Source organism: Cupressus sempervirens, chromosome 2 (genome assembly GCF_028749045.1).
Source record: "Cupressus sempervirens isolate cs-2001-9-10 chromosome 2, ASM2874904v1, whole genome shotgun sequence".
In the NCBI taxonomy this organism is placed as follows: Eukaryota; Viridiplantae; Streptophyta; class Pinopsida; order Cupressales; family Cupressaceae; genus Cupressus; species Cupressus sempervirens.
Genome location: NC_143119.1, coordinates 532,182,505 through 532,203,499, shown reverse-complemented (window position 1 = coordinate 532,203,499; position 20,995 = coordinate 532,182,505). Strand labels below are relative to the sequence as shown.

The following is a 20,995-nucleotide window of genomic DNA, read 5'->3' as shown; positions in this document are numbered from 1 at the left end:
ACAGTCAGATTGGAATACTAAGAAAAGAACCTGTAAACACATGTGAGCCACCACGTGTGACGTCTCCATTGACAATGGGTTTGTGTCTACTGTCTACCGGCATGAGGTTGTATGTCCTCAAGTTGGATGAAAGCTGAAGCTTTCCAAATAACTCTCTCAAGAGAGAAATTGAAATCTGAATCATAAACCAAGCATATAGAAATGAGCTTCTTTTTCGCCTTTTAAAGACCCAACCTGTGACAATTCAGCTTCTGTATTCTTGTCTTTGTCCCTCATGCCACTCATTTCCTGTTCACTCCCTTTAATTATTGACTTAATAATTCTGTATTATGTCCTCAAAGGTCATATATTGGATTGGCCTATTAGTTTTTAATGTCTGAGAAAAAGGGGACATTACATGCACACAAGGAAGGTAGAGGAAGCATTAGGTGGTCCAACTGATCTGGATGATATAGGTTCATATAGTGATTGGATAATGCAAGAGGAGCTTCTTTGTTTCCAAGAAATGATTTGAAGAGGCCAACTATGGAGTAGGAGGGTGGATTTGGATTAACATAAGATGACATTGAGTAGGATGAGGAGGTTGAGGATGATGAGTCATTGCTAGTGCTAGCGAAATTTGCATTCAGGATGGTGATCAAGCTACATCTCGTCATATCAAATAAGGAGGCGTAGCCATATTGAACTTCTAGGACTAGACAACCCTCTACTTCTATCTCTCCCCTAGTTTTTATTAGAGCTGAGAAGAGGAAGATGTAAAATGCTTTGATGTTGTATTCACTTTTAGTTTTGCGAAAATAATTTGCTATTTTAATTTTTCTTCAAACTATCATACTACTAACCATTAACATTCCACTTGAGGATGCCGTTTTGCACCCAATTTGCATTTAAATCAATTAAATATATATAAACTCAGCTTGTTACTTTTATGCATTCATTTATTGACTCATTGGATGCATCTCCTCATTGAATTTTGCCAAAAAAAGGATTTCTAATTAAATTTAAGCAAATTTTAAATTGCCGAGTGTTTTGCTTAGTTTTTGCCAAGTTGTTATTTTTGGCCTTTGGGAGTTTAGTTTTTGGCAATCTGTTCAACTATAGTTGTTTCCATTAGGTTTAGTCAAGAGAAAGGCACTGTTGAAAGAACCCATCTAAGATGTGTTAACAATTCAAAGGGTAAGTGGTTGAGGCTTGTGATTCATGATAGTGGTTGGAAAATGAAACAACCCTATTAAAATGATATTGAAATCACAATAGAATGAAATATATAAATCATCAATGTAGGCTCTAATTCAATATTTTCACAAAGTAGTGATTTGGTTGCAAATAATAATTTCTTCTAGTTGAATTAGTAAATACAATTGCATCCATTGATGTAGAATACCTCAATTGAATGTGAGGCTTTTTGATCCTAAATCCATAATGAATGCAATATGTTTTTCATCTTCAAAAATTTACAAGCCATGGGGCTTTATTTTTGAATGCTCAATTTTGAAGATTTAATTTTAAAATCTTGACAATAAGATGTTGAAAAAAAGGTGTTTTCATTAAATATATAGGAGCTTCAATTATTGCCCTTTTAATTAAAAAACTTCCTTCTAAAACAAAATTATAAGGGACTCAAAAAATATATAGTACATAGTGATCGTGCCTGAATTTTTGCAAAATTAGGATTCCCATTTTGAGCATCCTCTCTATTTTGTTATGCTAAAAACTAGTGTTATATTTTGCATTTTTATGACCTTTTGATATGAATTTTCCTTTATCTCCGAGTCACAACTTCATACACCTTAAAATTCACATAAACCAATCGAAAAGAGGTCACCATATCTTTTAACTCGGCATTTGCCTCATCTAACTTGTCCTATATTCTCATCCTGTAGTTCAATTATACATTTTAAACAAAAGGCTGATGCTGACATAGTTATGGACCTCGTGGATTTTATGACATGCATATCCTCTAGTGGTCATCTTGACAAACAAGGAGTTACTCCATGAGGGCATGCCGATTCTGTAATAAAGATAAAGATTTTTCTCTTTTTGATGCAGCCTGGCTATCATGTGTTCATTCTGGAATTATAACAATTTTAAAAGACCATGCTGTTGCTGATCGAAAGCATCTGGCCCTTAAACTGGAGATGTCCATTACTGAATTTTTTGAGAGAGGATTGGTTGATTGATATAATGAAATACCAAAAGATTTAAGAAATCAATAAACTATACATCTATATTAACTAGGCACTGCTTCACCACTATACAGAGTTACCTGATGTCATACATATCATGAGGAATTTTCAAACCATTATGCAAAAGGAATGTTTTCGATTGATGCATATTAGCAGTAAGCAGTAAAAGAGATATAAAAGAATTATGTTATCACAGAAATCTAGTACTTGAAGGACCAATTCTTTCTGAGGCATGGTGGGTTCCGTTACAAAAGAAATGCTTGACCAATCCATATAGAAGATAAAAAGCTGCTGGATCAATCTGTTTCAAGTGTTTATGATGAGAAAGCTACTGAAGCCATTTACTGCAGATCTCCATTCAGAAAGATCCCCATTTCAAAACTACTTTTCATAAATATCACGCTCACGCATACACCAACGGCAAAGGCAATGTCAAAGAAGGTATATGATAAGTGAGCATGTGCAGGTATGGAGCGCACAAATGATTCAGTTTTCACACCTTATTGATTTGAATTAGAAGCCGCTGAAGACAAAAATGATCTACACACGGATCATATATAGAAGCTTAATCAAGCATATATTTTGATTGCACCTAGCAAATGAAGAGATGGATGGACAATGTTGTCTTATTATCTGCAGGGACATTGAGGAGAGAGTTTGAATGGATGCAACAAATCTCTAAAGTCCAATACATATTTCATATCGATGAACCTGCAGAAGAATATGTGATGTTAATCTTGAAAAAATACAATGATAAATAATCAGTAAGGAGATAAACTCGAGCCATGTCACTGGAGGGATTCTAAATGTAGGAGCCACAAGCTACCTTCTCTGCATAGGTGCGGTCTTCAAAATGATGTATCTCACTGTGTGCATACATTTTTGTTATGAAGAAAGCCGCCTGCATGGAGTTTCGATTGATGAAAAGAGAATAATGAATGGTCAGATGAATGGCCTCAACGACTTGAGAAGGGTTCACTCTGGTTAATGAAAGGATACGGCATCAAGTAGGAAAGGGCAAGAAAAATCATTCGAATCTTTGGAGGAGTCATACAATAACATTGCAGAATAAATATTCCTTGGGTTATCTTCGCAGAAGACACGACAATAATATTATATAAAGTTTGGAATTTCTGTTTGCTACTTCTATAAAGAAGAATTATCAAAGCGATTGTTTATTCAAAATCATTGGAAGCGTAAATATGGGATTAAGGAGATTAATTTAAAAGGTGTGATTTGGATATGTTAAAAGGGAAGCATTGTTTCATTTTGAAAAGCCACGTCCTTAAGGGAAGAAGAGATATAAATAAGAAATTCTCTTATTCCAAACAATTCATATTCGAAAAACACATTCTCAAGAAGAAGCATTTTATATTTATTTGTACGGAGGATTAAGGGCTTAACTATGGCTTGTAATATAAATTCATATATCTTATTTTAATAATAAAATAAAAGGTCCTTTGTTTATTTTTAAAAGGCATGGAGATTAAAACTGTAGATGATTCATCCTTTATAATTATTTTTTGAATTTTATGTACAATTTAAATATCAATTAAGTGGACACGATCATTTAGCATCTTGAACTTGATCATCACAGATATTGTGAAATACCAAATTGTTTTCGTATTTGTGTCCAGTTTGTCTCTTGATCAAATGAGTTAAAGTTCAATATGGACTAATTTAAGATTACATATATATTCGATCTATTGCATCTTGATTATTTAATTGTTGGCAGTATAAGTGCATAGAACATTATAAACTTGTACTTGAAAATCTTCACTGAAGTTGACTCTGTTGCTCGAATAAGTTAAAGCACTGGTCTGTTGGATCTATATTTGAAGTCATAAAATTTATAACTTCCTTCCTACAAGCATTAATTTCATTATTGATAGACATTATACAAAACATCCAACTATTCTTAAATACTCAACTTTCAGTTTCATTTTAATCGAGTTCTAGGACCTTGCCAACCAAAGAACTCCCAAGCTTAAATTTGCTTTAGAAAAGCTTTGAACCAAGTGATCAGGTTTGAAGAGAAGGTCTATCTGCCTAGGTGTAGCAGAGCTTGAAGTGTAGGGGAATCAAGGTGATTCTTGTTCGTTGGCCATAACTGATTGCAAAATCCTGTCAGAGAAGTGGCAGGCTCTTGGATTTCCAATTTGCGGTTTTGGAAACCAACAAATTGATGACTCTACTTGGGATCAGTTGAAAAATAAAACCCTAAGAGTTTATGATTTCAGACCTGTAAAAGTTGAAGTTTATTTGATTTGTTAAAATATTTCGATATATTTAAATCTTAATAAGTTTTTTTTACATTTGATAAAGTGCATTTTAATTTCCTTGAAGATTTTGATCTCTTGTAATTATTTTATAAATCCTAAATTGCTTTTGGGAGATCTGATCTTGTAGAGGAATTGCGTATTTTTCTTTAAGCTTTTGTTGCAGATTTGATCTTCGATGAGGTGTACTCTATTGGCAAGAAGAACTCAGATTCTTGAAGACAATTTATTTCTTCTATTTGGAGGTGGCAACTCTATTGTGTTTTGATTGGTACTTCAACAAAAGGAGTGCTCGGATCATTAATGACTTTGTTGGGGAGAGTTGCTCGCAACAAGTGTGAAGTTACCCAAAATTTTAGATTTCACAAACCAGAATAAGAAAGTAATTCTATTGGTTTGATTAGAAGTGTACTTTGCTGGAAGTGAGAGCCCAAAAAATCAAAAGTCAATAGATCCCTCGAAAGAGGTGGTGACTCTATTTAAAAGGATTTCAATTGGTGGCTCTGCTGAGGGAAAAGACTCAGAAGGAAATAATTCGATCATGTACTATGGTGAATATGTACTATGATTAGGAAGCGGATCTATGTTTCACCATGGAGGAAGCACACATAAACCCACTTGATGCCTTTTTTCGTCTAGAAAGATATGAAGGCAAGACATCAACACATTTGTTCATAAGGATGGTGAATATTTTTCGGGAGGTACCTGTAGACATCATGCCTCTACGCAAGGAGTTGATAAGAAAATTTCGTGAGTTGGGAATTTCACTAGATGACCATGATTTGAAGCTTCTCTTTCAGATATTGGATGAAGGTTCAAGTTATATATCTCCTTTGGATGCATTTTGGAACTTAGAAAAGCAAGAAGAGGAATTTGCGTTACAATTCTTCATGAGGATGTTTAATGCCTATCAAGAAATACCTTCAGAATACAAACCTCCATCATCTGATCTTCTCAACAGAATGCGAGAACTTGGTCTCTTATATGATCATCAGTTCCTTATCTTTCTCAAACTTATGGATAATGAATTGGTTGCAGAAGAGAATGAATGTAGGACTGAAGTAACATATGAGTCTAATGATATTTCAGACTTGAATGGAGAAGAAATTTGTGGACAGTCTAAGAATGAATCCGATTATGATGATATTTGTATGACTACAGATGTTAACCAATGTGAAAATGAGGAAGAGAATTCTCTTAGTATGGAAGAAATTTCAGAATTGTTAGATCTGGAATATTAGAAACATGTTGAAAGAAATGGTCCAATTTTTTTCTCAAATCACCATGATTAGCAAGTTGATGGATCAATCCATTCTCAAGGGTTACTAGATGAAGGAGATGGTAATTCACAGGAATCCATTTGTGAAGATGAAATAGAATTGCATACAATGTATGAACATGAGGAAGTTTTAGGAGATAATGAAGATTTTAGGCTTGTTGATGAAACATCAGATGATCTGGATGAATGCTCTCACGAAGGCATACTTGAATATTGTATGCTCCTGAACTCGTTGCTTGAAGAGAAAGCAGATAAAGATATGTTTGAATTCTCTGTCTTCTCCAATCCATTATTTGAAGAGGATTATTCATACAATCATGTCCATCAACATCATAGTAGTAGGCGCAATGATGATTTTGAAGTTGATGAAGCTCAGGAAATGTGTTCAGAAGATGAGACATGCATTAATGAGAAGGAGCTGAATCAAACATATGAAGATGAGCATGGATTTGAAAACCTTCCAAGTGTCCCATCTAATCAAACTTTTGATGAAGAGGAAGTAATATCCTATGAATATGAGCCATCTTCAATAATTGCTTGTAATGAAAAAAATCTAGAGCATGAAACAGATTGTAAACAAGAAGACAAACAAGTAAAGAAGACTCAATCTAATGCTTGTATGCATAGGGATCTTCCTTTCAGATAGGCCACATGGATGGAGCAAAACAAACAAATATTCTCCATATAGATGATGTACTTAATGGAGATTTGAAATGTGGGGGACAAACCAAGGATATGAAAGTAAAGCACATGTCATGTGATGGTTGTTTTTTGAGATTAGCTAACAGATCAGATTTCACTAAGGAACGATATGATATCATATTCAGGAGATCTAAAGTGCTATATGATCAAAATCGGATGTTTGATAGAGGAAAAAATCAGTGTTCACTTTTTGGGGGGCCTGGGGCCACCCTATTTCATTGTGCATCATGTTAAGCATGGATGCTCGATCTCCTCCTCTAGAGACAATTGGAATCTCATAATGCCCACAAGGAGCATATATACCCAAGAAGAGCCGTTGACTATTGCTCATCTAGTCTTCCTGTCTCAATTCTCCCCTCGTATTTCTCTGTGCTCCTTTAGAGTTGGGTCCCATCAACTTCAGATTTCGACAAGTCATCATATTGATAGAGAGGACTGGATTTATCGCCTGTACACCTTAGCAGATGCGGAAACTGAGACCCACTTCATTTTCCATTGCCCCATCTACTACAAGATTAAAGGGTGGTTTCACTACCTATTTAGAGAGTGCAGATTCATTTCAACCTTTTTCAAATAAACTGACTATTATTGCCTTGCGCTCTACCTCCAGGAGGCCACACAACTCTCTGAACACACTTTACTAAAGCCGGACCTCAGATCAGCTTATCACCACCTATTTCTTGCCCATGTACCCTACCCAGGGCATGAAGTGCTTGTTGACGGACTGAGGCTTGTGGTCACCCCAGACTATACCCTTCGGTCCTGGATTGCTTCCCACTGAGGAAGGACCTCTAGTCCTTTCCTTGGAGCTTTCTTTTTCTTTCTTGCTTGCTCTTTCCCAAGCACCGTTTTGTGCTCCTGTTGTTGGTTGTTTCCTTGTTTATAATTGTTCAATCGCTTAGAACCTTTTGGTGGTGTCTTGTTGGACATTGATAAATTTATCTTATCTTATCTTATCAAGCAAATTTCAAGTGGTCTTTGAAGAGAAATGACATTCCTAGGTAGGTTTTCTGATTTCGTTTGTATGTGTTTTTAAAGCATTCTATTTAATTTCTGTTGAATCTAGTTGAATACAAAATCATTCCTAAGTATTTAGAAATGATTGTGAATCATTATAACAACTTTGTCACTATTTTTGACATGTTTTGTTGAATCTTTCAATATTTGTTTGAAGAATATCTATTTTAAAAAACAAAACTCAAAACCTAATAGATTTTTAAATTTTTAAAAACTTTGAATGATGTCTAAAAATATTGAAACTAATTTAGATAGTTTTCTTAATTGTTTAACTAAAATATTAATTTTGTCTTCAGTTTTGTTGTCCTTCATTTTGTTATCAGATTACGGAGGCAACATTACGAAACTTTTCCTATTAAGTTTCATGTTTCTCTTAGATAAGTCATTGGTAGATTGGCAAAAATTGATCAATTAATCTTCCCCAATCCTTATAAAGAGTCTTTTTACTATAGGTTCTCATCAAGTTGTTTTTGTTTTTTTAGTTGGGCAACCTGTACTTGATTTTTTAGGCCTTCAAAGTCCTTTTTGCGTTTTTTAGTGTTTGTTTGGATTGCTCATCTTTTTGTTTCCTTCAATCTCTTGCTTTCAATTACACCCTCGTTTCGAGATATCTTGAGGCTTAATTAGAGTTGTTAGTCAAAAGTTATTAAGGTTTAAGTGCATATGTAAGAGGGCTTTAGAATCCCCACTGCATATTTTAGATATTGGACCTCGTAATTTGATGTTATGTTGCACTTTTTGAAATATATGACTTAAAGTCACTTTATGTTATGTTTTTAAGTTATATAGTTGCACTTTTTGATCTTTTAATTCATAACTTAAGTGATTTAAGTTATATGGTTCACTTTTTGATCTAATTTAATGTTGAGTTGCACTTTAATGTCTTAATTTAAATTACTTAAGTGAAAATTTCACTCTTTCAACATATTTACACATGACATGTAAAAATGTTAGTGTAAATATGTAATGAACCATATAAAGTGAGATTCACTTAAGTGAATCAATTGAACACATGCTAAATTAGATCTTTAAGTTATGCAAGTCTCATGCACATTTAATTGCACCCACGAACCCCCCTTTTTGCTTGTATTTTCTCACAAAAAGAAGCAAATTGTGGTATAGAGGGTCAATTACACGTTGCATGTTACATGTTTTTGAATATGCAATGTGTAAATAGTTTCTTAAACCACGTTTTGACTTGCAAAACTACTTGTTTTTCATCAAAACGAGTTGCTTGGGTGTTTTTGCATGCATATTGTTTTGCAAACCGCGATTTGCCCTTTTACATGCAAAATGAAATATGCAAATGTCTTGGAGAAAAGTGATTTGCATAGAAAGGCAAACATGCAACATGTAAAGCATTATCTAAACCACGATTTGCATAGAAAGGCAAACATGCAACATGTAAAGCACCATCTAAACTACGATTTGCATAGAAAGGCGAACATGCACATGTAACATGCATTTTGAGCCATGATTTTCATTGGAAAGGTTATTTTAAATATGTAAATGAGTTTGTAAACCTCGATTTTCACAAGTTAACATTTAAACATAAACTTTCCTCTCCATTTGGGTGTCCATGTTTATAGTGCATGTTCTTTCCAGTGCACCTTATTTTAAATATGTAATTTGCCATTCAAACCCAATTTTTGTAATGTCCCTGTTTTGGTGGTAATTTGATTTAATTAATGAAATTAATTAAGTTGTTCAAAATAATGAATATTTTATGAGGATGACTAATTAATTATTTTAATTAAATAAATAAGTGGTATTAAGTTAATTATTTATAAAGTTATCAAATAAATAAATATTAAAAAGGTAACTTTATATTTAATTAATTTAATAAAGTTACTTGAAAATATCTTATAAAGTCACTTAATAAAAAAAAAAAAATGATGTTCTAGAAGTTTCTGGAGAAAGTGGAGAAAAAGAATAAATAGGCATCCTGGGCTTCATTCTCATCATCCAGTTTTTATCATTTCTCTTGACATCAGGTTGTGAATACAATCACATGGTCTATTGTGAAGCCAAGGGTTTCGGATAGTCTATTGGTCTTTGGGAACAATACCTCCCAGTAGATCGCATAATTGAGGAAGTGAAAGATCTTCTGAAGGGTTGCACTTTGGAAGTGGTATTCAGCCATTTCAAGTCGAGCTTAATTTGTATACTCAGACTACCTAAGGGTTTGAGTTTTTGGAAGTAGTCCGAAAAAGTAGTTTGAAAAAGCAGATCCGAAAAAGCAAAGCGAAAAAGCAGATCCGAAAAAAGCAAGTGAAAAAGCAGATCAGAAAAAGCAAAGTAGAAAGGCAGCATTGGAGAAAATTATTACAGCCATCTACAATCAGGTTCTTTTAGATATTACATGCATTGTTCTTATCATTTAGATGCATATTAGAAGGTAAGGTTGTAGGTGAAAGTTGTAACAAATTTAAGCATTATTCTTGCGGGTGTAAGCCAAGAGTATTGGCCATTTCATACTAGCATTGTAGTTAGCATTTTATGTGCAATAAAGGAGACATAATTTGCTGGTCTGATGTAGTTGTAATTGAATATGTTTTTATCATTCATGATCAGCTTATTAGTTTGCATGCCAATTGTTTGACAAAATGTCAATTCGCTGTAGGTTCTCTTTTTGGCATAAATAATGTTATAATTTTGCATCCGAAGTGTTTGTCAAAATTACTAGTTGCTGTAGCTACATATTGCAAGTAGTTTCAGTTACATATATGCATTGAATATTGTCAAAATAAGTTGCACATTCATGTTAGGTCATTGTTTAGTCAATTCTGAGTCTTCTTGCAAGCATTCTTATTGATGCTAAGTGAAAGAAATAGCCATAAAAGCAAACTGAAATTTTATATCAGTCATATGACCCTTGTATGCAAAGTGTTTTCTTGAACCTTTATTAGTATTTTGGGATAAGATTTGAGCAGGGTCATTACAATTTTGGCTTGGACATTGAGTGTACACACTTGCCAGTACATATTTGAAACATGCGTTTGCAAAAACGAATTACATGTTTAGAGATTGGTAAAGCCCGATTTGAATAAGGACCTCCCTCTTGTATCTGCAAAACGTTTAGCAAACCTAGATTTCCTTAGATGTTGGGAAGGAGGAGCTATTGGTGTGAACATTTACATCATTTCATGCACAAGCATTTGCCTTTTCAAACCCTGATTTGCCTTTGAAGAGACTTTTTCAAACAAGAAAAACATTTGAAGAAGTGTGATCAGCATTTGAGAAGGCATTTGTAACATCATTTTCATCATTGAACAAATGCATTGCACTTGGAAACCACAATTTAGGGGTGGAGTTTGATTTTTTCAAACCATTTGATCTACACATGCAAACATATCTCTAAATCCTGATTTTAGAGAAGAGAGTTGCATTCCAACTTCTTCTAGCTCCAAGTTTTACTCTTTGCTCTCCAAGTAAGTGTAAGATTCTAGTTTTGATTGCATTTCTTGATCATTTTGCTTATTTTTTACATTCTTTTGCTCTATCTTCCATTTGTTTAAATGCAGCCCTAGATTTTTGTTCCAAATTATTAAATAAGTTCAAAACTTTCATTCTATGTAAATGCAAGAGTTATTTCTTCAAAACAAATTTGTATACAAGGGTGAAGTGTTGAAATTTATTTTTTGTCAAAGCAAGAGATATGTTTTTCTTTTCTTTGAACTCCATATTTCCTGAAATTTGAAATCAGACATTAAAACCCCGATTACACATTTACAAAAGTAAAAAATAAGGAGTTTTCAGCACATGTAAATGTATTTCTACATCCCAATTTTGGGGAAAACTCTCAATTTTAAACATAAAGTTTCCTATCCACATGCTTTCAAACTACATCTACTTGCATTCTTAGCCAAAGAGCCACATTTTGCCCATATGCAATACACCTTGAAAAGCCCGATTTTGGCCATTCTTGCCCAAATTACAAGTTGATTCAAACCATTTCCAGCCTTCCAAAGTGTTCAATAAGTATCGAAATCATACTTGAACACTTCAACCTCGTAGATCTGTCATTGTAACTAAAATCTAAGAGCTTTTACAGATCCAATCTCATCACAAAATATTTTCACTGTTTGAAATTCTCATGTTGCAGTGAACTCTTCAAGTTAAGATATGTCAAGTTTTCTTCAAAGAATAGAGACATCCTGTCAAGAAGATATGCTTTGGATAAAAGGAGCAATGTTCATTAGATCTCCACTTTCCCAATGACTGCCCTAGAACTTCAGTTCATGTGGAAATACACCAAGCAATAAAGAAAAAAATCAGTTATAAAAGCTGATGGGAAAGTTGTCTGAGTTTACATCCAAACATCGTTGAGAATGTAATGACCCTCTCTATAAAGGCCACAAAAATCCTCAAACTGAACTTAGGAATTTTGTCAAACACTTGGCGTGTAATAGTGACAATATTCAGAATATGGTAATTTCAGATTTGATACTTTCAGAATATAATCACAAAATTACAATATAGATAAAGCCATTGAACTATATTTCAATTACAATGCAATAAATTCTGAAATTATTTTATTACCAATTCTGGACTGATTATTACAATGACTGTATGACAACAAATTTACCCAAAAATTGACATATATTTCAGAATGCAAGAACCTGGTTTGAAGAACTATGGAAGAACACCACGTTTTGCTGCAGATCGTTGATGAAGACCTCCAACCGCACCCCCAAACTGTCCTTAATTTGCTGCTGCTGCCCGAACTAGCAGGGCCGTACCAGGCCATACCTGTACGGCTGCTGAAATAAAATAATATTAGGGTTTTGGGACCCCCAAATGCAAGGAAAATGGGCGCCTAGGGTTAGGTAGTAACCCTGTAAAACCATAAAAAATAACTCCAAGGGGTTGAGGAGATATGAGCAATTATGTGGTTCCGAACCCTGCTTTGCCAATTCTGAAAATGCACTTATTCTGTCTTCAAACTCTTGTCAAATGCTTCTCCAATGATAGGGCAAATCTGAAATCCTTATTCCAACCAAAAACAAACCCTAACAACGAATTCTCAATAAGCTCCAATGAGATGGCTGAATACCAACTCCAATTATGCAACAATTCAGGTGATATTTCACACCCTCAAAGTCGCCAATCCAAGGGAGTGATTCGTTCCCAAAGATCGAATAATTTGCAGATCCAAAGTCCTCAAATGTCTTCACAATGAAGAAGTAGAAGAGTTCTCCAATCCAAGCATGTCCAAATGAGAGGCCCAGCCCTCTATTCACTTTTCTAAGAAGTTGCTAGAACTTCTAGAAACATCCTTTATAATTTCTCATTATAATGCACTTTTTTATAATAAAGTAATTTTATAAAATAAAAAGTGCAACTCAAATTAAAATTATAACATGTGGGCCCCAATATCACATAATGATAAAATATAACTATCTTCAAGAGCAAGATATGACTATCTGATCCGCAGAATTGACTCTCTTTCCACATCATTTGCCTACGAGAGTCTGGGATAGGCAAATCCATGATCAATGCCATGTCGAACTAAAGAGGGGATATTACAGAGAAGGTTTTTCAAAGTGTCGAAAACTACAAAATATTTAAATCTGACAAAGGAGAAATCATAACAACTATGGAAAGAGGAAAAGGTTGATTACATCAAGTTTTCAAATGACAATTGGTGATCTATCAAAGAGAATCAAGAGGCTGTCAAAAGATGCAACACCACAATTTTCAAAGTAAATGCAATGGTTCAGAACAAAGGAACTCCGGATAGCTTCAATATTTTCATCTTTGGCTTAGAAGACATGTTTCATGTAATTGATTTATATGTAACCTCATTACATGTACCTTTTGTTGTTTATTACATCAAAATTGTGTACTAATACCTGATTTCACTTTGTTCTTGTAAGTTTCTCACAAATGCAGTTGATAGGGAAAAAGAAGTGGTGGAGGAAATTCTGCTTGACCGATCATCACATCTTAACTCTGCCCATGTTGTCTTGTGTGACACCTTAATGGATTCCCTAAGGATTTGTTAAACACCTCTATTTGTCCATCCATTCGGGGATTATAGGCTGAGGTGTAAGAAAGACAATTGTATGCCCAACTTTTTCCACAAGGTACACTAAAAGTGCCCTACAAACTTGGAATTCCTACCTGTGACAATGTTCATTGGAAGACCATTTATTCTAACAAGTTCCTTGAAAAAGAGACCTGCAATGTGAGAAGCATCACAGGTGGACCTGCATGGAATAAACTGAGCCACTTTACGAAACCTACAAACAACCACAAAAATGCTATCATGTCCCCTTGAAGTCTTAGGTAGGCCTAGGACAAAGTCCATGCTTGTGCTCTCCCAAGATCTACTAGGTATAGGAAGCGGTCGATATTAACCTGCATTAGAAGAAGTGTCCTTTTCCCTTGGCATATTCCACACTCCTCTACAAATGTCCTCACATCACTTTGCAACTTTGGCCAAAAGCGGAACCTTCTCACCTACTCTAGAGTCTTAGCTAACCCAAAATAACCTCCTAGTCCTCCATTGTGTTTCTCCCTCACAATTTTCTCTCATGGAACACTTTGGCACACATAGTTGACTTCCTTTGAGCAAAAGACCATCTTGTGATAAATACTCAAAGTAATCGACACGACAAGTATAAGAGAAATTAAAACAAACCTTGTAGATTTCCTTGAAATCAGAATCATCTTTGTACAATTCTTTGAGAGATTCCACTCGCATGCTTTGCCACTGGACTTCTTGAATAGCTAGTACCCTTCTGCTAAGGGCATCTACCACCTTGTTTTCTATTCACTTCTGGTGTTTGATGGTAAAGGTGAAAGCTTGCAACTCCTATACCCGCTTCAGGTGTTTTCTATTTAGTTTCTCCTGCCCATTGAGAAAACTAAGGGCATGATTATGAGTGAAAACTACAAACTTCATTGGCAACAAATAGTGCCTCCACTTCTTTAATGCCTGGACCATGGCATACAACTCCAGGTCATATATGGAGTACCTCCTCTTTTCATCATTGAGTCTCTTAGAAAAGAAAGCAAGTGCATAATCTAATTTTATAATTTAATTATTCTTAATTATATTTTTTAAAATTATGATCATATTTTATTATTTGTTTTAATTGGTGTTATTTATTTTTAACCTTATTTTAGAGAGGGGACATTACATATTTGATACAACATCTCTGAACAATCAGTTAATACTTCTGAATGTTATGGCCGTAGAAGTGTTTTATTAAATGCCTGTCAAGTAGTTTTTCGTTTGAAATGAAATTTGGCTTCACTATTTGTGAGGATTCTTGGATACAGGGAAGTATAAGCAGAAAGCGTGTATAGAAAATCAGTCCATTTAAATGATGTAATGGAAACAGTCTTTAAACATGACCTGAATGAGAAAATGAAAAGATATTTAATAAATAACCAAGGTAAATTGATAATGAGGGGTAGTGAGTTGCAATTCTATCCACCATTGTGCACATCTATAACCAACCAAAACAGTGGTCATGGTTTCACATTTCTATTTTATTAACTTGTAATTCTAGACAGGTATGACTAGTTTTGTAAGTTAGTAACATCCAGAAATGGGTCCAACTGCAATAGTTACAGTAACTTGTAAAATTCTATCTGCAGCAAAATGTTGTGATATCAGGATTGTGCTATCTTTTAGCTAATCAGTTAAAAAATGAAAATGACTGAATTTTTAATACCTAGATGCCAATTTGGAGAATAGATTGACCTTATCATTTCTTTATTTGCGGTTCTCTTCCTGCAGAGGCTTTATGTAACAATGTTCCCATGCAACGAATGTGCCAAGATCATTATTCAGGTAGTAGTTTTCTTCAGGTCTTTGTAAGCAAACATTAGTTTGACTCATTTTTGTGTGATGGTAGTCAAAATCTAACTTGGATCCTATGTTGTTTTTCACTTATTTTCAATATTACAAGCAATGCCTTAAATTAATAACTACCATTTGCTGCATGAATTGGATATGATTTGACATTATTGCTTATTATTTTGTAATCTCACTGTGTTTGAAAGCAGTTGCAGCTTTTAATGCTTTTAGTGAGAATTAATTGAGAAATTATGTCTGCTAATATATGGTATTCATTCACTTGCAAAAACCTCTGACTACAGACTTTGATAGCATTTTATACAGAGACACTAGTCAATAGGTTGTATTAACCTTATTAACTGATTTTTTCAAAGCTCTTAAATTGACATCTACGTGGATCAATATTTCTTGATTCCTTTTTTCCTCCCTCTTATTAAGGCTAGATTTTTTGGGTTGTTTTTTATTAAAGTTAAAACAGGTTTCAGAGGGACCTAAAACTCTTCACAAAGAAACACTGCCTAAAATATAAGCATAGGCAACCAGGAGGCAACCATCAGTGGTCCAAAATAAAAAACATTATCAAAAAACAGACAGATCACGGAACACACTACTGTAACTCCTTAAGAAGCTTACCAGCTTCAAAGTCCTGTTGATATATGTGATTATGAAGATTGACTACCTCCTACAGCTCTTTCTTTTGAGCTTCAAAGGGTTTACTGGAATGACTACAAGTGCAGGCACTTGGTCCTTGATCAGCTGAAGAAGAACCATGTTTATCTTTAACCACAAACTTTCGTACATTACCAGCAACCTTAGGTGTCTCTATCATATCATTTGCACTCATATTCTTGACTTTTTCATTAAGAATGTGGAACCCTTCCACACTGTCCTCAATGGTAATCTGGTTTGCAAGTACTCGGTCCCTTATCAGTTGAAAAAGTATCGTGTTTACCTTAACCACAAACTTTCCAAACTGCCAGCACCTTAGGCCATCCTATTATATTATATGCGTTCATATTCTTAACCTTTTCATGAAGAAAGTGGAACCCTTTTGCACCATTCTCAGTGGTAGAATGGCTCACCTTCACAGCCTTCTCCAAATTTTGATGAACCTCATGACATTTTTCCGTCAACACCTTGATGCAGCCCTCATAATCATTCCTCATTAGGCTGACCTCCTTAGCCACATCCTCAAGGATAGCCTGCATCTTTTTGTTCTCTGCATTCTTTCTTGAAAGATCCTCACTGCACCCTTTGCATTCATCTTGTTTTGAAGAGATCACAACTTCACATAATCTGTTTTATTTCTATAAAAATCACTTGGGCAGTTTAATTTGGCCAACACCCTCTTTAGCCTGATTGAGCATATAAATTAATCAAAATGCTGACTTTTTCCATTCTCCCATTTTATATTTGCATCTCTACTCTCTCTCACCAGTAGAGACATTCTTTTTCCCTTTCTTAATAGCTTGCATCTTCCCTACCAAGTTGTCCTTTTCTACCCCCTTATCAAATTTTATCTTCTTCCTTTTTTCTGTAGTGGATGAATATTTGCCTCCATATCAAAATCACAAATAATGGCTCCCCTTGTCCATTAGATGAGTTTTAGAGGTATTCTCAGTTTTAGATTTGTCCTCAAAGGGACGGTTTGAGAAAATTTTGATAGAATCTTCATCTCTCTCTCCTCTGCAAAGCAGTCTTCCTCCATTTTATCTTCAATAGTAGCGCTCATATTTGAGCAGTGCACTTAATATGGAGGGTAATTCTTATTGCTTTTATTACGCTTTTTATGATCAATAGAGATAGACAAAGATCTCACAATATAATTAAGAGAATCAGATGCTTACGAAGAATAGGAAACTTGGAATCCATTGTATGTTCTCTGATGCCAAACTCAAGTAAAGGAGGTAAATAGAACAGAAAGAAAACCTTTTGTTTGTGGAAAAAGTCATTGAACGTAATAAAGTGATAACCAAACAGAGAAGGAATCTGCCATCAAGAGTAAAATACCGCATAATTACCTCTGTAGTGTTCACCCAAATTGGTTTGATAAAATTCGTATGATATCCTCAAGTGAGTTTAACCAATTTTTCTTTCTCATTCTTCTTGAAGAATTTGATTATTGCCACTTTTGAAACCTTTCCATCTCTGAAATTCTTTATGCCTTCTGTGGATAACCCAAAAATTTGCATAATAAAGTCCTCTGAAATTTCCAAAGGTAGACACAATGCAGTTATTCCACCCCTTACAAAAACCCCTAGTAACCCGTGGGTCAGAACCACGAAGGTTCTAAATAACAAGCAACCTTTCCTCCCTCTAGGATTTATCATACCTTAGCATTACTCTTTGTCCTGTCACAAGAAATTGGCTCAAAACAATTCCTATCACCATCCATGATTGAGGAAACTATGGAATAGAGAATTAGCAGATTGCAACAAAGCATGTCTGTCATGTACTCTCCTTAGCCAGACCCATTTTCTAATCTTTCTATTAGCTCATAGGATCCCTTGTGAGCTATTGTCATGACCCCATATTTATAAGATTTAATAATAAATTAGAAATATAATAGAAAATTAATAGCATATAATATATATTGATTAATATATAATCATAGTATATATTCATATGTGATGCAGGAGCATCCAGAGGTATAAGGGCAATCCTGTGTCACCCAAAAAAATGTACTTAGACTTAGTTTTTGTTTCATGTCTTTACATTTTTGGATACCCATTTGGCTCAAATAAAGGTTCCAACTCTCATAGTTCAACTATCAGTGCGTTTGAAAATCCCAAAAAAATAGGAGCATGTATTTGGGCCATCATTTCGGTAAACTAGAAGGTGTGAATTGGCCAGATGAATGTAATCATGATTTAGAGCATTCTAGAAAAAGAATCAGGTCAATAGGCCCCACGGTTTGAAAGTTATTGCAGTTTTTCGAGTTTTGGAGACCTCCTAAGAATGCTTCAAAGTCAGGTTTGGGGCATTAAATGACCTTGATCAGGGTCAAAATAATGAGGGACGAGCGAAGCTGGTCCATAGGGCTATAGAGCGCTTCGAGAGCTTTTCGAAAATGTAAACGGTTCGTCAATCGGAGCTACGGTTCAAAAGTTATGCCTTTCGGAAGTTCGGTTATTGTTTCTGGATTCTTCTAGATTTGCACCGACTTCTAACGCAGCTTCCAGAACCTTCTATTTCGTCGGTGGATGCCTACTAGCACTTTCTAGAATGTACTCCTAGTTCTTAACCCTCCGGGGTATATTTAAGGAGATTTCTGGCATTGTAAAAGGCAGTTCAGAGTGGAGTTTGAGAGGAGGTGCTAAAAGGACAAATATTTTCCAGATTTATGCTATTGTAAGCCCTTAGGGCATGTTTTGAAGTTTATTTTCTCTGTACTATTTGTACTAGCTTATTTTCTCAGTTAATATAATTTTCTCTTTCTGTTGGTTCCATTCTGTTCTTGGGTTGTGTCCCCATCAAGTGGTATCAGAGCGGGTTTTCCTGAGTGTGTAGACAGAGCGCCGACTGTGAGGCAGTTTGCACCAGGACTGTTTGGTTGTGGGTTCGAGTTAGAAGATGCCTCCACGAAGAGAGCGTGGCGGAAGGGCCAGAGCTATTGATCCTGAGGAGGTTAGAGCCCTCCAGAGGCAGGTACAAGCATTGCAAGAGGAGTTTCGTAGAGGAGCAAATGTTGCCGTAGGTGACAATAGTGAGGATGACAATGAAGAGGAAGTAATGGGACCAGAAGAGGAAGTTGACGGGGAAGTTCTGAATGCTGTAGAGGAAAGGCTTTTTAGGGCCATTACTAAGTTTGGGAAAAGACCTACAATTGAAGTGGGTATATTTTCAGGAAATCTAAAACCAGATGAGTTGATCGATTGGATCAATGAACTGGAAGAATACTTTCAGTATGAGGATATAAGGGACCCAGATAGGGTTAAGTTTGCAAAGGCCAAACTGAAAGGCCATGCCAAAATCTGGTGGCAATAGGTTCAACTGGAAAGACTTAGAAGAGGAAAGGAGAAGATCACAAGATGGGATCGCATGGTGGACAAATTGAAGAAGCAGTTCATTCCTGTGGACTACGAGCTTGATCTGTTTAAGAAGATGCATGGGTTAAAGCAAGCAGGAAGATCAGTCCAAGAATATACAGAGGAGTTTTACCGACTCTTGATTAGAGCGGAGCATGCAGAAGCAAATAAGGAGAAGGTTGCTCGTTATATCAGTGGGTTGCGACCTAGCATCCAGGAGGAATTAAGTCTGGTAAGAATGACCAGCATTGAAGAGGCATACCAGTTTGCCCTGCGAGTTGAAGAGAAGCTGAATAAAAGGTTTGAAGGAAGACAAAGAGGGTGTGGTCAAGGAGAAAGGGGAAGCGGTAGATCATCTGGAGGCCGCAATGAAACCCAAAAGAAAAATGAAGATATGGGTACTAGCAGAAACCAGAGGAATGAGGGTTTCAACCGCTCCCATGATCAAGACTTTGGAAATCAAAGAGGAAGAGGTAGAGGACGTGGACAAGGAAGAGGAGGCTTCCGTGGTACCTGTTTCCATTGCAATGAAGAAGGTCATCGTGCCTTTGAATGCCCTCAACGACAAGGAAGGATAGATAGGAGAATTGAGGGCCAAGCTAGGGTTGCTCATGTGGATGAGGATGCACAATCATCACATTAAGAGGATGCAGAAAGAGGAGAGACCTTGGTAAATGAAAGAGTCCTACTAAGCGGTGAAAATGAACCAGGACAGCGGAGGAGTTTGTTCCGTACCAGATGCAAGTGTGAGGATAAATGTTGTGATGTGATCATTGATGGTGGTAGCACTGATAACTTGGTATCAGAAGAGATGGTCTCTAAGCTGAAGCTCAAGAGGGAGAAACATCCCCAGCCCTATCGGATTTCTTGGGTAAAAGATGATCATAAGGTCCTGGTAAGTGAACAATGTTTAGTAAAATTCAAAATTGGGAGTTACCATGATGAAGTTCTCTGTGATGTTATTTCGATGGATGTTTGCCATCTATTATTGGGTAGACCATGGCAGTTTGATAGACATGCAGTGCATGATGGACATGCAAACACATACTCTCTGACAAAGGATGGAGTTCGCCACAAATTGAAGCCCATGAAAAAGGAAGGTGAAAAGGTATGTAGCAGTGCTAGGATTTGTCTTGTTGATGGAAGGAAGTTTTTAGATGGCATGAAACATCAACATATGTGCTATGCTTTGATTCCTAGGAAAGATAAAGAAGGTAGTAGTGAAATACCATTTGAAGTTTCAGATTTACTAGGGGAATTTGTAGATATTATCTCTGATAATGTTCCAGATGGATTGCCACGAGTAAGGCAAATCAGTCATTAGATAGATCTGATTCCAGGAGCTAGTTTGCCTAACAAGGCTGCTCACAGGATGACTCCTACTGAAACAGAGGAGCTAAATAGACAGGTTCAGGAGCTGTTGAGGAAGGGCTTGATTCAAGAGAGCCTGAGTCCATGTGCAGTACCTGTAGTACTCGCACCAAAGAAGGATGGAGAGTGGAGGATGTGTACAGATTCTCGAGCTATAAATAGGATAACCATCAAGTACCGGTTTCCTTTGCCAAGGATGGATGATCTTATGGACTGCTTGAGTGGAGCTCAGTACTTCACAAAGATAGATTTGAAGAGTGGCTATCATCAGATACGGATTCGAGAAGGAGATGAGTGGAAAATAGCCTTCAAGACCAAGG

The 20,995-nt window shown here is 35.7% G+C and overlaps 1 protein-coding gene across 10 annotated transcripts in view; it reads left to right on the top strand.

Annotated features, from left to right (window-relative positions):
- Window positions 1-20,995, top strand: part of LOC149573299 (Cytidine/deoxycytidylate deaminase family protein) — a 235,551-nt gene that overhangs the window by 133,964 nt on the left and 80,592 nt on the right. For all 10 annotated transcript variants that reach the window (XM_089814513.1, XM_089814506.1, XM_089814514.1 and 7 more), the window contains exon 7: window positions 15,217-15,270. In XM_089814513.1, the coding sequence (XP_089670639.1) occupies window positions 15,217-15,270 (54 nt within the window). The remainder of the gene's footprint in view (window positions 1-15,216; window positions 15,271-20,995) is intronic.